This window comes from Triturus cristatus, chromosome 10 (assembly GCF_964204655.1).
Source record: "Triturus cristatus chromosome 10, aTriCri1.1, whole genome shotgun sequence".
Lineage (NCBI taxonomy): Eukaryota > Metazoa > Chordata > Amphibia > Caudata > Salamandridae > Triturus > Triturus cristatus.
The window spans coordinates 1,082,359,758-1,082,376,816 of NC_140593.1; the positions used below are offsets into that span (position 1 = coordinate 1,082,359,758).

The following is a 17,059-nucleotide window of genomic DNA, read 5'->3' on the forward strand; positions in this document are numbered from 1 at the left end:
GTGCCCCCCAGATCTCCCCTGCCCTGTCCCTCCCCATATCCATAACATCATTCCAATCTCCACCCACCACTGCAGCCACATCCGGCATGGCCGCCCACAAAGAGAGCAACCGCTCCACCAGGGACCATTGTAAGGGGGTGGGGGGGGGGCATAGACACAGCCGAGCACAATAGACTCCTCCCCAATCTTACCCCGAAGAAACGGGTACCGCCCCTGTGGGTCAAGCCACTGTTGTGTATGCACGTATGGGACCCTATCATGTATCAATACCGCTACCCCCCTAGAACCCTGTATGAACCCAGCGTGAAAGACCTGCTGGAAGACATAACGCTGCAGGCACAGGGCCTTAGAGCCCATCAGATGAGTTTCCTGTAAGAGGAGAATGTCCGCTCCGACCCTTTTTGCCTGACGCAGGACTGCACCTCGCTTAATTTTGTCCAGAACCCCACGTACATTCCAGCTGACAATGTGGAGGGCGCCCGGGGACCTCCCAGCCTCTACGTTCCCCACAGCCATGGGGCGATCAGCCTAGATGAAACACGGATATGAGGTCCCAACTGCGGGTGTGTACGACCAATGTAAAAGCGCAACTCGTCCCCCCCTTAACCAAACCCCTTCCCCATAACAAACCCCCCTCCCCATACCTCAAAAACACTGAAGTACCTGTCGCGGCTTGGTTGACTCCGGGCCCCCAACAGGGGGGCAGGGACCGCACCCGCCAATGGATCCCCAACTGACAGCCCATATCGCCCAGGCCCCCCCCCCCCCCCCCACAACCCTGAACAGGTGGGGACACAGCTCTCCTAGAAGCTCCCTCAAGACCCATAAAAGCAAACAGTCACATAGTCTAAGGAAGGAAGCGCCCCGGCATCACCCTCCTCGCAGGCATCAAGGATCCACTGGAGTAAAGCTATCCTGGCTGAAGAGGGGTGAAACCCCGAAACTGGTCCTAGGATGCTTGTTTCCAGTCCAGGGAGGACCTGTCCTGGCAGTTCGGGCTGGACTGTTCCCATGGGGCACAGGGTCAAGACTGATTTGCATATGGCTGGATCCAAACTGGAATGGCATGGTGAGCAAAACAAACGATGGATTTAGGCCCAGATCTCTGTACTGGGGTGAATGTATGACATTGTTCTGCATTCTGTCCATCAACTGTTGTTTTTTGCATCAAGGATCCAATGTCAGGGGCTGGGAGGCAGAGTCCTCCCGAGCCGGGGCTCCACGAGAAGCAGAGCCCCTCTGAGAGCGCGATCGTCCATGCCCTCTCCCGCGCCGTCCACGAGCATTCCTGGATGGCCCCTCACTTAAGGATGAGTGAGTGCAGCCCAGGCGGCGTACGCACCCGCACCCAGACAGTTTCGTGGTTCCACTTAAAAAGACCTCTTCCAGTGAGTCAAAGAAGTGGGTGCGGGATTGAAAGATCACTCGCAGGCGAGCAGGGAATAGGAGAGCATACGGGAGATTAAAGTCTCTCAGTCTGGCCTTCGCCGCCATGAACGATTGGCGTTGTTGCTGCACGAGTCGTGTATAATCTGGGAACACCAGGATACGTTGGTTATTATAGAGCAAAGGTTCCTTGGCGGAGGCCTGCTTCAGCACAATGTCTCGGTCCAGATAATTCAATAGTCTCGCAATCACCGGTCTTGGACGAGCCCCCACCGGGGGTTTCTGCAGAAGCGCTCTGTGAGCCCGCTCCACGACAAAGCACCGGGACAGCGCATCAGGCGGATGCCAACTCTCCAACCACTGCGTAAGGAATCGCTTCATGCTACCATTCTCACACCCCTCCGGAAAGCCAACAAAGCGCAGGTTGTTCCTCCGGGTCCGTCCCTCCGCATCCTCGACCCGGAGCGCCAAGCCCTTCTGGATGCTCTCCAAGCCCGCCACTTTCTGCTTGAGGACCCCGACATCATCTTCCACCCCTGATATGCCGGCTTCCGCCTCCGTGATACGAGACACTGCGTTCCTAAGATCTTGGCGCAGTAACATAACATCCGCACCCACTGTGCCAATTTTGGCATTCAGCATATCCCGGGATTGGGTGATCGCCGCCGTCAGGGCTGCATTGTCTGGTACGGCGTCTTGAGAGGCCCCGGCGGCCCCACACGTCGCCCCCGGGCCCGTGAACTTGTCTATCGGACCATGTTTCGTGGATCCGCCACCACCCTGGTCTCTCGTCATGACCGCTTGCAGCGGACTCTCCGCACCTTCAGGTCAAGGTGGACGGGGCACCCGCACCAGTGCCTCCCCTGTGTCGGCACACTGTAGGCAGAATCGTTGCCCGTCCCGCGCCCAAGGAACGGAACGAAGGACGGAAGAGAGGCGGGAAAGCACCCCCGACCCGGGGCCCACAATCCACCGGCGAGAGCCTCAGCCCTCAACCTTCTGGTCTTTCTTACTTACATACTCCCGGGCACACTGTTCCGTCACAGCCAATAGTCTCCGCAGGCCATGGCATTCGCCCCCCCCCCCCGCTCCTCACCGGTGCTCCCTATGTCAGCTTGTGTTGTCCCTGGGGCCGACCTGCCCTTCAAATCACTGCCGCCACCGGGCCGTCTGCTCCGCAATCCGCCACCTCCGGCTCCTTGGGGCCGCCGCGTGACTCGCGTCCGCTCCTGGGTGCACCAAAATCGAGGCCCCGGCTCTGCCTCCGATCTCCAGCCCGTGCCTCGCGCCGGCCTCCGAGTTCCGCCCTGCCGGTCGCCGTCTGCGCTCACCAATCGCCCTCTGCCAGTGACCGGTGCCGCCACGATCACTCCAGGACTCGTCAGGGGTCCGAGGGAGCCAGGATAGTCGTCAGATGAACGTTGGGCTGGACGGAGCTGGCTAGCACACGTCCGATATGTCGGCTCGCTAGGCCACACCCCTTCTGGATTGTTTTTACTGATTCTAAATGACCACAGATATGTTAGTAAGAATACAAAGAACACTCCGTGTGTACAGTCATTTTTAATTACAACCTATTACCTCCCTTAATGGCATGACTCCCTGAACTTTTTGGCGCACAACCTTTCTGTGGGTCCACTGCCAAACTGTTCTGCTCAAACACCCCCAGCCTAAAAATGCAATTATTTGTGCCAGAAGGCAGAGTTAAACACTACTGAAAAAATACCATTATAATGCCACTGTATTGTATCTAAGACAACAAAGTGGTTTACACCAGTAACTTGAGGCTTACACACTTTCCCCAAACATTTTAATCAAATGTAATGTGGACCGGTACCCTGGGAGGGTGTTTTGAGGGGATCAGAAAACTGCTTGTAAGCTTCATGCAGGGTAAAGTAAGTGAGTAGTAGATGATTGGTTTGTATTTGCTTGCAGCCCCAGATTGCACAGGAACTAAATTCCCACTGCTGTAGCAGAGAGGAGAATGGGAGTTTGACCAGTTACTTAGAAACCTAAAATGTTAAAATTAACAGACATCTAACTCTAGGTGTAGGAACATATAAAAACAAAAATACTCCGATTCCTGTGTGCTATCAATACAAGTTACTAAGCTACACCTCACTTCTACGTACCTGCCAACATCACATGTAGTAATAGACATGTTGGGTCCCCATAAGGCACCTGCTCCAACCCTCAATGGAAAATGATCAGGTACCATTGAATTTGAACAAGAATAGGGAAAGAAGGGATGAATGGCAGAACATGCTCTTGAACTAAAGGAGAAGGAGAAAGAAAAAAGTCTTAATGTAGCATAACTACAAAAATGAAGTATTTGTGCAAAAGACTGAAAAACAGTGCCTTTTTAGGTCTCGCCTGACCCAGCGCATGCGCTGGTCTGGCGAGACTTATTGAGAGGGCTCCAAAAAGTGCTACCAGGCCAGCCTAGGGCTACAGTGCATTTGCGCGGGCGCCGCTTTTACCGCGATTACTTTTACTTTCGCGGCCACACGGCCGCTTTGATGCTTGACAGCGATCACTTTCGTGGCCGCTTGGCATAGCCAATAGGTCTCGCTTTTGGGACCTTATAAGCATTTAGTTATGCAACTGTTGCTTGGCTAAACACTTATAAGGTCCCAAAGGCGAGACCTATTGGCTATGCCAATGCTTGTTTTAAGATGGGCTTTAATCGTGGTGCAACCGCCACACGATGAGGTCAGAAATGGTGCAGTATGTTTTATGTATTATTTTATATCTAAATGTAGTGCCATGCACTTTGTACAGACCCCTTCCATTTCGTTGAGACTTTGTACAAAAAAAGTTGTACATTGTGAAACATAAACCACTTTCTTATTTATCAAATGTTCCAGAAATCATAAGATAAGTTAGAAACATAGTGTCTTATTTTACACCCTAAAAAAGTGGTATCAGACAGATACCATTTCAAAGATTCATGCTCCTTTTGTCACTCAGCGCACTTTATTTTTGATACACTGCAATTCTGAGATCTTTGGCAACCCAGTTATTGAGTCATAGAACATTTGTCTCTGGGCCTTCCCCTTTCCTTTTATAGGGAATGAACCATACCCCCTTTCTCACCAAGTTCACAACACTTAATCTCAAACCTATACATAACCTTTTCTTTGATCTACCTGGGAGGTCAACATTCTTGGATCGTGTTTTATTTTCAATACCTAAATATTAAAAAAAATTAGACTACTTCAATTACAAGTATTAGACTAGCACTTGCCAGGTTCTCTGAAGAAAAGTCCTGCAATACTCCACCATCAAATGTATGGACTTGCATCAGCAAAAGTTAAATGAAACATTTGTATTTTGTGCATCCTGTCAAATGGGTGTGCTCAGGAGAGAAAGGTGTTCTCAAACCTTGAGACTATTGTGTGGAAAGCAAATAATTAACTTTACTATTTAGGCGTCTGAAGTGTCATAAAAGTCAACTCATAACCTTGGACTTAAAGTTCAGCAGATAATCTTGGGAACCAGATTGCATGTAGGCAACAAAAAAAAACCAAGCATTGGCAAAGTTAATAGGTCTTCACGTATCATGCTAGCATGTGCATTTTTAGCACATTAGAGTGAGACATTCCAGAGGGAACCTGCAGGAGCATAAAGAGTGGGCTATAGTTATAAAGTAGCCCTCAATCCAGCTCAGTGGAAGTACAACCAACAGCAATAGTCCTTCTATAGGCTGGCCAAGATGTGATAGATGAAGTCTTGAGCCAATGGCTGAAAGAGTCTATTTGAGGAATGACAATTGTTAAAAGGGGCGTACCCAAAGATCGCAACAAGTATATAGTTAGCTATAGGTCAGTTTGAAAAATGCGTTGTCAAAACCCAGACCAAAATATAATTAGCAATAGGTCTGTTACAACAACTGTGCTGTCAAAACCCAGCCCTAAAAACTGACACGACTGGCAAAGCAAATGTTAAGACTGTTCTCTAGTGTAACTGAGCCAATACACAAACTCAACAAAATTACTTCTCTGTATGCTGTTCATGCTGCTCAGGGGCGCAAATAAACCAGAATTTCAGGGGAATGGTGGAATGGATGGGGCTGACACTTCAAACGCTGGAGGCGGAGCCAAAATTGGCCTAAGGCTTAAAATAGTTTGTGGGTGATCCCATTATTTATGTTGCAGTTTTATATAGCACGAACTCGACCTGAAGGTATTGGAGCGCGTTACATGATCACCAGCTACATTACAGAAGGTCACATTCATTTTATTCTTTTAAAGCATTGGATGAATAAAGGCAACCATACATTTACACAACACAGTAAGCCACCTTGCTGCACTGAGTTTCGTGAGAGGGCAGGAAACAGTGTATAGCACATTCCTCTCCTTTAACTACCGCTGGCACACTTTTAGCTTCCTAACGCTAATGCAAGCACCCATGCACCATGGTAAAAGGGTGCCTGCATTGGAGAAAGGATTATTTTTGTGCAGGAAAGGGCACTTTCCTGCGCAAAAACAATCCTCGCAGACAGAATGCAGCACACGTAGAAAGCGGAAAAATAAGCCTATTTCTCCTCGTTACACCTCCCTTGGGGAGGCATATGGTTTTGATGCATTCCCAGATCTACCACTAATGGTAAATCTAGGAATGTGCCAAAATACATGGGTGGATGCGCAAAACACCCATGTCATGCCTCCCTGAGAGAGAGTAACACAAATCAACTATTTACGCTGCCTTGTGTTACCTCACATTTACCAATATAACAAAGCAAGGAGTTACTGTTCCTATCAGGAAAAAAAGGTTAAAATAGGATGGAGAAGAAGGAATACTAGTGATTACTTCTTGGTGCCCTCACACATCCTGGGGCTTAATCATCAGGCATGCTCCTTGTAGGGTCGGTTTTGCAATGCAATATGGGCCCCACGAATGGGTCACTTTAGCGGAGCTCTTTTTATTGGTTAGCCATATAATGAAAGGATTGTATATAAGGGCATCAAGAGTGTGTGAGGTGGGGGGTGTGTGTGTGTAGTATGTGAGGGGGTTAAAACTGGTTAAGAGATTCTTAATATGGTTTAATTTGGTGGCTGTCTTGTCAAAATTTTAAAAACATGATACGCTTAGTGACTGATTCATAGTCTTGGATAGTTAGTTTATTTTTTTTTTTTACTCTCCTTTAACAAGGTATCTTCTAGGGTAATACGTTTGCTCCTTTCCCAATGAGATTCTCACCAAGAAGGGAGGAGGTGTATCAGGCAAGTGTATAGCGTGTTCCCCTGGCCTCTCTCCGCCAAGTCTTCCCTTCTCGTGCTGGTTCTGTCCCTCTAACATCAACTTCTCGTCTCCATCTACCTCTCGCCTCCCAGCAGCTTCTCTTGTTGGGTCTGTCCTTTTTACATCTACCTCTCTTTGTCTTTTCTTGCTTGTTATAAACTCTCCTATATCCACCTCTTCCTTCGATGCTGTACTCTTTAACCGTCACCTCTCCTGAACCTTGCATCTTCTGTCACTGGTTCTGCCCATCATACACTAGAGATTGGCAAATCATGGAAAGCTCAAGCCAAACTCTAACCTAAAGCCCGGCTCTCTCAGCTCGAGGTCCTTCCTGTTGGTACCTCAAGACCATACTGAGCAAAGCTTTTATCTGGCTTCTGCCTCTCTTCCTCTACCCAAGATATGGCGTTACGGTAATCTCAGGTTGGTTCAACATCCTGTGATTCTGGGTAAATCACTTCATCCATACGTGACTACAAATGACATATGTGCCGTTGCGTAATGTAACTGGTGCTTATGTAACGCGCTCCAATATCAGTGGGTCGAGTTTGCTTTTTTTCCCCAAAGTGCGGAAAAACGCACTAAGAGGTAAAAACAAAGCCTAAACATAAGGAAAACCAAATATAAACTCATTCACTGGATAATTTGTACAAAGTGAAACCAGAAATCATTGATAAATATCGACTTCCCCACTTTAATCATGTGATCTTGGGTAAATATTTTATTTCACAAACTCTTTTCTTTATTTTTTGTAAGTTTCAAAGCACTTTAAAAAACATAAGTTCAGACTACCAGTTGCACAAAACTATCACTTGTAAAAAGTACTTCTCAGTGCAGTGCTATAACGTGCCCTCTGTCAAAGCTTCCACATGTTAAAGAAATAGACTTTTTATTTTGAAGAGACACTAGCATATTTTACGTTCTGTTTGTTGTATGATTAACACAGCACATATTTTCAGGGCTTTTCCAGTCCACAGGCTCTAAAATACAAGCCAGACCCATGCCTCAGCTCTGGACCAGCACTCCATGTTAATTATTTGGCTTGCCCACCTCTTTCATACCCTCACCTCTCTCCTCTCTCCTCTTTCCCTCTGTCTATTATGTATCGCCTGTTCTGCTCCTCGTACACCAGTTTCTACCCTTGACGCTTCTCCCGCTCCCCTAGCGTCTTACATTATCTCAATAGTTCTGCCCCACCGACATCCATGTTTCCCTACAATAATGTACTGTTTCATAGAAGTGCCAGCTGGCTAATTTGGAACTAGAATTGATGGCATTTTAAAGAAAAGACTGGTAAAAGAAAATGTAGAACCTCAACAAAGGCAGGTATTTATTCCAGCTTGAAATAAAAGGTTTAAATAGTTAATGCAAGCATATGTACTTTGCGTTAGATTATTTCTAAGCAAAGAACATAATCCCTAAATGATTATTCAAGCTAACTGAGGCAGATTAGGGAAATAAAAAGCATACACACATCCGATTTTTCCGCAAACTGATGGCAACTATCATCTACCTGTTATCATCTCCACTTTATTTTTACCTGCTGCTGCCCGCCCCCCCCCCCCTTTTTAGTTTATGCAAACGAAGCAATGCCCGTTGTGGGTGGAGCTTAGTCCCTTCTTTTTCCTATTGTTCATTCCTGGACGGTGAGTTCTGCCATAACGTCACACCCACTGACTATCTTTGAGCCCACCTCCTCGCCATTGTCGTGCAGAGATCCGGCAATTAAGCCATGAAAGGGCACGACAGGGGAAGCTGCTTAAAGAACAAAACCTAAATACATAGGCTTGTTTTCTGCACAGTGAATACCAGGACTTTAGGACATCCAGTGTAAAATACCCAGGGTTACTGGTCGGCAGCACCTGATGGGGAGGGAGCCAAATCCTACATTCATGCTGTTTATTTTCTTGTTTAAAAATAAACAAAGTATCTATACCACCCTCCCCGTTGGTTGCTTCCCAGTGTCAGACTTGAGGCAAGTATTTATTTAACAAATCTTTCTCGAAAGCAGGATCACACGCCGTAGAGTGGCATTAAAACACTGCCTCAACACAAGGAACATATTGGAACTTTGCCGTTCAGTCCATTTTCTCCACGCCACTTAAAAAAAAAAAATACCAACTTTCTTTATATAACGTTATTTGTTCCAATCTATGTCGAAAATAGGCTAATACATACTACGCTAGGTGTTTACAAAGATTGACGCCACAGACGCTAGCGTAAACTTTTAGTTTAAATGTAAACGTTTACCACCAGACAATTAAAACTAACGTAAATGGATTCACCAGTTCTTATTATTGATGATAAATCTTAAAAAGATGGCTGTTTATACATTTTTATCTTACAAAATGAGTTTATCCTGACCTTTTTGGAATTCTACAATCTTTCTTTTACCGACTTCGTAAGTATTTTAATTAAACATGATGAACCACGTTCAAATTTACTGTTCTCAAACAGACATTAATAAAGACAAACAAATGAACGTCTAATCTGTCGGGAAAGATCACTCGACAATGCACGCTGTTTTGCAACGAGTTGAACGGTTTCAGAGGGCGTCATCACTTGAGCCAGGAAAGGAGCACGTTTATCTGACAGCAAACATGAACTGCAAAAGCTCTTCTACAGCAAGTAGTGGAAAAACCTACATCGATAATGTGACAGCTCAAAGAGAGTAAATCCTTCCTGGTAGAACCAGGATTTACTACTTCGCAGTAATCAATCAAATACATCCTACTGCTTAAGTCTACTCCTGTCTATTCCACAGAACCATAGTTGTGAAAAACAATAATACACTATGGTTTGTATCATACGGATCTGCTCGTGTTTGCTCCTCCTAGCTCTACTATTTCTAGAAGACTTTGGTCTGCTGCGCTGTAAATACAAGAGGGCGGGGTGCGCTGTGAGGCTCCAGTTAGGGGCACGCGTGTCCTGCCAGTGATGACTCAGCGTTTCCAAACAACACGCGCTCGCTAAGGACAACAGATTCGCATGACGTCATGCGCGTCGGGACGGCATTACGTCACGCCGCCGCCACCAACTAGCTCTGTTAAGTGTAGAAACTGCGCCACACGTAAGAACGTATCGAGGAGTCGCACTCCAGGTCCCAGGCAGGTAGAGACCTCTCGCCGCTCACACCCACCCAGACACCATCTCCCAAGCTCGGGTTTTCTCCTCCCACGCTCCTCTTTAGTCAGGTACTCACCTGCGGCCGCAAGCACACGCGCGCTCGGAGAGAACTATAGGTTCACGAGTTGAGCGGTTAGCTCCTTCGCAGCAACTACAACCGCCGCTTGCGAGTTCGCGAGGATTACACATAACCAAACTTCCGGCATCTAGCGTCAGTGGGCGCGTCACAGTGCCACGTCACTTGCCTCGCCCAGCCGTCTCATTGACAGCCGGAGCTGTGCCCGTTGCGTGCAGAGTGGGAGGAACGGAGAGAAGGGCGTTCTTCTCTAACACTCTTGTGGATTCCTTTCCAAACAAGCGAACAATAGCCCCAACTTTTTAAGACCAGCATTGGCATAGCCAATAGGTCTCACCTTTGAGACCTTATAAGTATTTAGTTACGTGGCAGGTTCCAAAGACGAGACCTATTGGCTATGCCAATGCTTGTTTAAAAGAGTACTCTGTTCCTCCTTAGGAGCAGTGATTGACAGCCCTTCTCATCATAGCCTAATTGCACCTTCCACCAGCTGTCTGAAATTACAGACATCAACAAAATATTCACTTGTCTTTGGGTGGCATGATAAACTATTTGGCCAAGCATGCTCACGTCATCGCATCATGAGCAAGAATTACAGTGGATTCAGAGAACGTGGACCTTTCAAAACCCGAGTCATTGGAGAAAACGTTGTCACTGCCCGAACAACAGAGGAGATTCGAGACCAAAGGACCGGCAGAGGAGTATTTCTGAAGAGAGGAGCCTGGTCGAGGAACACAAACCGTGAGACTCAGACCTGGTGCAGACAGCAGTCTATGTCGCAGAGCTGATCGTGAAGGGGGGAGAGAAGATCGGGGAAGAGAGCAACGCTGTGAACTGACCTGCCATGTAGACGCCTTAGGGGCTTCCTGGGTAAAAAAAACTCAGACGACAGAAGTCTGATGGGGCGGGAGGATGGGTGGGGGTTTGGCAGGGGGAACAGGGTTGTACCAGCCATTTCTATTTTGGTAAAAGCCTATTGTTGCAGTGAGTCACTGGTGAAGGTTTTGGTGAGATCAGTTCCTCCCCCCCCCCCCCCCCCCCTCCTTTACCTTAATTAATAATAATAAGAAAAAGCATTGGCATAGAGTGCGCGAGAAAAAAGGAGACTGAGAGGGCGGATCGAGTGAGTGGCCACACTTCATGAAGCGCAGTGCCGTGAAACGGAGAGGTTGTGAGCGAGAGGGGGAGCAGGAGGTGAGCCTGCGAGTGGTGCGCGCGCTAGCTTGGGAGACAAATCTTCACTTTTCAAGCACTGCACTCGTGCTTGTGGCGCGCCGCTGCTCGCTCCTGCAAGGTGGATGCCACCACAAGCACGAGTGCAGTGCTTGAAAAGTGAAGACCGATGGCTAAAGGTCCTCCTAGGGCAGTGCATGCGCGCTGCCAAGGCGCGACCTAAAAAAAAGTACGATGCCCGTCATTCTCAGACTAAAAACATAGGCCACTTTGCTCATGTTGAAAGGGCTACAAACTGCTGCTTGAATTCTCTGATATGATCTGTCATTAATTTTCAATAAGGCTATTCTGCTTCTGTGTCTTTATTATTCCCTTGTTTTGCTGTTTTACATTTCTACAAAAACAAACATACTAGTTTTTGCTGAGTTTCACTTTTTTGCCCAGTTATGCAATAAATATATTGGCCGTGTCTGGAAAATACTTTCCAAGAAAATAGGCTTACACCAATTTCATCTTGGCAATGTTAATACCCACATCTGAATAGTTCATGATTTACTCAACAAGAGCAAACGGCAACCAGCCAACACGTGTTTTTGTCGCTTATGGAAATAATCCTGCAACTTCCTCAGGGATGAATAAGAAGTTTGAAAGTCATGTAATTGCTCTGCCGGTGATAATTCCAACCTGGCTGGGTAAGGCTTCAATGAGTAAAAAGAGCATGAAAATGTATTTACGAACAGTGTAGTCGAATCAGATTGTATCAATAGATGTGGGTAAAATGGTCAAAATGCAATAGGCCACGAGTGTTCAAAACCGAACGAGAGACCTCGTGGTATGAAAACCTCCAGCTGGTGTGCTGTGAAGTCTAGTGGCCCCTTCTGTACCAAACGCTTCTCCGAGTGCGGATTTTTTCCCTTTCCTGTTTTGGCACCGTATTGAAATCATTTTCGAATCAACATTTGATTCCATACAGCTGAGCGCCATACTTCCAGAGTTAGTCAAAACCCTTGAGCCAGTGTGCAATTTCAGCTTGGCACTCGTTATTTTTCTTACATCATACATGACGTTACGTCACCTGCTTGAAATCCTTCCTGCTGCAATACAAGTTAATGGGGAAATTACCACGGGTTTCCCTATAATACCACTGATTTTTCTGGTATTTCTTATTAATAGTTCCCTCGCAGAATGTTAGTTATATTATTAAAAGCTTTTCTAGTGTGAGAACGTTGATTGTCCTTTATGTTGTCGTATCAAGTAATGGAGTAGTTTGACATCCAAGGACTTCACTTCAAGTTTCGAAGACTACCAAAAAGAGGAAAGTGATAACAATTAGTTCTGATGATACAATTTGCGATATCAATGACCACTGCAATTGCTGTTTGACAGTAATAAACACAATTGCCAGAGTTGAGTGTATATTTGGCTTTTGTGGACCTGAGTTCACCATTTGACCATCAGTCGCTTTAAACTTTCGGACATCCTGTCTAATCTAGGGGTTGAGACCAATATTGTTTTTTCCCCTTTGGCACTTGCAAAATGCGGTAATGGCTAGCATCTGTTGGAGCCCTAACAACAAGGCGTCAAAAACCTTCATGTCATCAAGAGGGTTCTATCATCGCTGTGTACTCTCCCTCCCTCCCCTTTTTATTTGCTCTTTACATCAGTGGGCTTGAAACATTTCTAATCCTTGCATTGATGTACCACAAGTCGGCACCCACCCTGTACCAGCTCATTTGTATGCTGACAATGTGGTGCCTTTAGCCAGGGCCCTATTTGTGCTCCAGACCCTCCTGGCCAAATTTCCCTTTTTTATGACAGACCTAAAACTAGTGATCAATCAGTCGAAGTCTCACATTGGCCCCAAAAAACAGAAAACTAGCGCTTGTTTTGTGAATACCAATATCAGTTCAGTTTCCACCTTTCCCTACCTGAGGGTTCTTTTTGTTGATGTGTTCAGGTCGGGCCCCTTGGGACGTACTAGGGCAACAGTTTGTGCTAGGTGTGGGGACAGGGGCACTCGGGACTATAAGGAGATCCAGAGGTAGAGAATGGTTTTCTAAGAAGACTGATGGTTCTGTAGTGGTTTACTTTGTATTCTGTCTGTTGTGGAATGCTCGCCACGTGTGTTCTTTCTCGTGGCATTCCACAACAGAATCTTGAACGTTGTGTTTTTGAATCCGAGCACTGTTGGCTAGTTCATGCTGCGGTTTACCGGCTGCTGCGCAGTCACTGCCACATTAATGCTTACTTTTAGAAATAAACTACGTTTCCGGTGGGCATTTTCTCTACAAAATTCATGGCAACGAGTTGCAGTGACTACAGGACCCAAGTGAAATTACCGGATTGGTGCTTAGTGACAAGGTTGATCTTCTCTTGTTCTTCGAGTTGTCTGTCACAAATGGCTTCCCGTCATTGTCATGAGAGCTGAATTACAAGGTACTCCTCGTTACTTTGACTTTCCGGTAGCAGTTAAGCCGCAAGTAATTTTTTTGTTATCTACGTTTTTTTTTCCCTTCATGACGAACGAGCTGAGCCGTCAGTTTCTGCCTGGTGTTGTCCATGCAACCCACGTCACACGCTATGCATGCAGTGTGGCGGCCATTTTGACTTAGGCCTACTGATAGCCATCTGCCTGGTTTTGTCTTCACGTGGTCCAGGCAATCCACGGCGTACGGAAGCACGGAGCGTAGCAGCCATCTTGAGGTTGGCCGGCTCACAGTCTTCTTCTTCTTCTTCTTCAAATTCTTCTTCTTCAAATTCTTCTTCTTCAAATTGTTTTTCTTCTTCAAGACCACTCGGGGCAAGATGGCGGCCGCTGCTGCGGCTGTGTGAGCTGCGTTCTCTGCTCCGGGCTAACCAGTGATGGAACGATGGCGGATTGACGATGGTCTGATCTGATTCAATACGCTATGCCATGCTAGTTGTTACTTGCCGCTTAGCGCTTCGATATGCTCTGGCTGTCTCTACACTCTCTAACACTGTCCGCAGGCAGGAAGACTCTGTAAGCAGGCTTGGTTCTCTGGATGGCCGTGGCGCTGGCGGTGCAGCGGTGAACCGGCAACACCCTCCAGGATGCTGCAGAAGGCCGGGCGGGGCAGAGCCCGTGGAGCAACAGAGAGCGGGACCGCTGGCGATTCAGCTGTTGTTGGCTCGGCGCTTGGAGGAGGAGGAAACATCAAGGGAAGGGCTGCAACCCCGGCGGAGAGGAAGACTGAAGGGGGTAAGCGTGTTGTTCCATTAGTCCCTACGATCTTCACTAAAAAGGGCAAGAAAAACGCTACCCCTTCACTTCTTAATACGGAAAATAACATATCAGGGCTCAGTATTCCTTCGCAGTGCACTGTTCTAAACTTTGAGAAAATGCCAGAGCACCACGCTGTAGATGACCAACTGACTGACAGCCAATAAATACAGCCATAATTGAAAAATCAACTTCAGGAGCAGCATCTGTTACTGGAAATGGTGCAATTACTGATGTACCGGTTGGGAAAAAAGATAGAAAAGATGGATTATTTGGTGATATAAATAACCCTTTGAACACCCAGGCGCCTGTGGCTAATGTGTGTAATATAGCTTTAAAGCACCCAGCTAAGGCTCTACAGCAGGAGGGTGCTAAGAATCTGGATTCTGGCGCTTTTTTTTTTTTTTTTTTTTTTTTTAAATTTATTTATGTATTTATTTATTTATTTTTCTCCTCTTTCTGGTTCATCTGACGATGAATCTGATGTATCAGACTGCGAGAGTCCAACGGCCAAATCTAAATCTAATGGATGCCAGGCAAGAGAGTACCAAGAGGTTGAAAAGGAAAACTTGGATGCTGAAAATCCTCAAACCGTACGAAAAAAAAATAGCCATAGGAGTCCAACCACATTGGTTACTCCTGAAGAAGAATCAGAGAAACTACAGTGGGACTACTCATTTACTCCACAATTTGAAGAAGTAAGCGGTACTGCTATCAATGCGCCAGACGACCCCGAAAATGTTTCTTTGGCAGATATATTTTAGAGCATTTAAGCACATAGGGAAGAAACCAGAGCCGAAAGTCAAAGGGTTCAGGGGGCCTGTCGCAAACTGCAGAATACTGTGAGGCACATAGAGAAATCCTGTGCTGAGTTTACGTCGCGCCTCACTGAGGCTGAAGCTAGAATCTCCAGCTTAGAAGATGAGCTAGCAGCTCAGAAAAATACTACAGAGACTCTAAGCGCAGCCAAAAATGACATTGCCTGGAAATTAACAGACTTGGAAAACCGTCTGCGTAGGAATAACTTATGTGTCATTGATATTCCGGAGGGAATGGAAGGCTCTGACGCCCGTCGATTTATTATTGATCTTTTTACCGAAGCCTTCCCTACCCTAACCCAATGGGACTGGAATTCAGAGATATTGCGCGCCCATAGATCTCCCTTTACTCAACGAGCTAAATCAAAACAAGCACAGGGTTCTCTTCGTCCTATAGCCATTTTAATCTCTGTTAATAATTTTCTTGCAAGAGAGGCCCTATATGATTTAGCCCGCCCTGATCAAAAAATGCTGGGTAAAGGGGTTGAGTTTTTTGTGCGCCCAGATTATTGCCCAGTTACTGTTGAAACTAGATGGAAGTTGCGTCAGCTTATTACACCTTTTAATAATAAAGGCGCTCAAGCGTATCTTCTAAATCCTGCTAGACTTAAGATAGTGAGTAAGGATCAAACAAAGTTTTTCACCTCTGAAGCTGCAGCTAAGCTATTTCTACAATCTCTACAATCTTCTTGTGTTGTTGTGTATGCTTTGTGCTTTAAGCAAAGATAAAATAATCTCTTTGAAATCTGCTAAATGTTATTCCTAAGTATATATATTCATTCTATCACTGTGGGACGGCCCGGGGCAGCTCAGCTCTTCACATCCTTGGGACTATTTGTCCTAATGCCTCGTTGAAGGGGAGGGGGGTCCAGCGGGGGAATGTGGTCTCGCTTGTGACCACATTGCTGGGTGGGATGGGTGGTGTTGCTGGGGAGTGGGGGAGGGGGAGATCGGGAGGGGTTGGGGGGGTGGGAATAAAAAAAAACCGCTCGTTTTTGAGATAATTGACACAAGTATTTTCAGCTTTGTGCAGCTGGCGACAGATAGTTGTTCAAGAGAATTGATACCAATTGATGGCTAGTTCGGTTATTCGTATAGCCTCTATTAATATTTGCGGACTTAACGATAAAAATAAAAGAAGAAAGCTTCAAGAAGATTTAACATTTTTGAATATAGATTTGCTATGTCTGCAAGAGACGCATATAGCTAGTAGAGATAGCAATTTATTAGATAGCTTGGGGTTTAAAAGACTTGTTCATACTACACAGGACTGCAGGACAAAGGGTGTTGCTGTACTATCTAGAAATAGTAGTATTAGATGCGATAGAAAGGCTGCGGATAGATGGACCTTAATGACCATTAAATGTGGATCAAGCGTGTTTACTCTAGCCTCAATATATTCTCCTATATTAGATGATCCTTCAGTTTTGAGACGTATTGCAATGGAGCTTCCATCATGGCCAGCGCCTTATGTTTTATGCGGGGATTTAAACGTCAATGGCGCCAAAAGATCAGATAGTACTGTGACCGTAGAACGCAAACCACAAATACGTAAGGCATTTAATGACTTAATAACCAATCTGGGGCTTATCGATGCTTGGCCTAAATTAAGAGGTTCAGATCTGGGATTTACTTATTACTCAGCTCCCCATCAGAAATTTGCCAGGCTGGATTATTTCTTAGTTTCCCCCCTTTTATTAAAGGAAGCAAAAATTGAATTATATCCAAGGTTATTATCAGACCCCAATCCCTTGGTTCTCCAAATCCCCTGGGACTGTATGGTTAATACAGTGAAAAAATGGACATTCGAAAGGGCCATCCTCTTAGATAAAGATTACAGAGATTAGATGAAGAATAGAATAGCGGAATTTTTCAGGATTAATAATGGTACTGCATCTCCAGGGATTGTCTGGGACACATTCAAGGCCTGGATACGAGGAGAAACTATTAGTTTCGGTGCACTTAAAAAGAAGAAACATATCCTGCAAGTCAAGA

At 46.0% G+C, this 17,059-nt stretch overlaps 2 protein-coding genes across 9 annotated transcripts in view; one reads left to right on the plus strand and one right to left on the minus strand.

Moving 5' to 3' along the window:
* The window catches only part of MAFK (MAF bZIP transcription factor K), a 262,438-nt gene that overhangs the window by 185,365 nt on the left and 60,014 nt on the right, over window positions 1-17,059 (minus strand). For 4 of the 8 annotated variants that reach the window (XM_085629253.1, XM_085629246.1, XM_085629255.1 and 1 more), the window contains exons 1-2: window positions 9,833-9,953; window positions 3,519-3,659 (exon numbers count right to left, since the gene is read on the minus strand). The exons of 1 other annotated variant lie outside the window; for it this stretch is intronic. In XM_085629253.1, the coding sequence (XP_085485379.1) occupies window positions 3,519-3,528 (10 nt within the window). In that variant the 5' untranslated portion in view covers window positions 3,529-3,659; window positions 9,833-9,953. Of the gene's footprint in view, window positions 1-3,518; window positions 3,660-9,832; window positions 9,965-17,059 lie in introns of those variants that run through there. 3 more of the 8 variants (XM_085629251.1, XM_085629256.1, XM_085629248.1) reach the window with 3 other exon arrangements.
* LOC146796600 (lysosomal alpha-glucosidase-like) overlaps window positions 1-17,059 on the plus strand; it is an 854,317-nt gene that overhangs the window by 15,851 nt on the left and 821,407 nt on the right. The window lies entirely within an intron of this gene.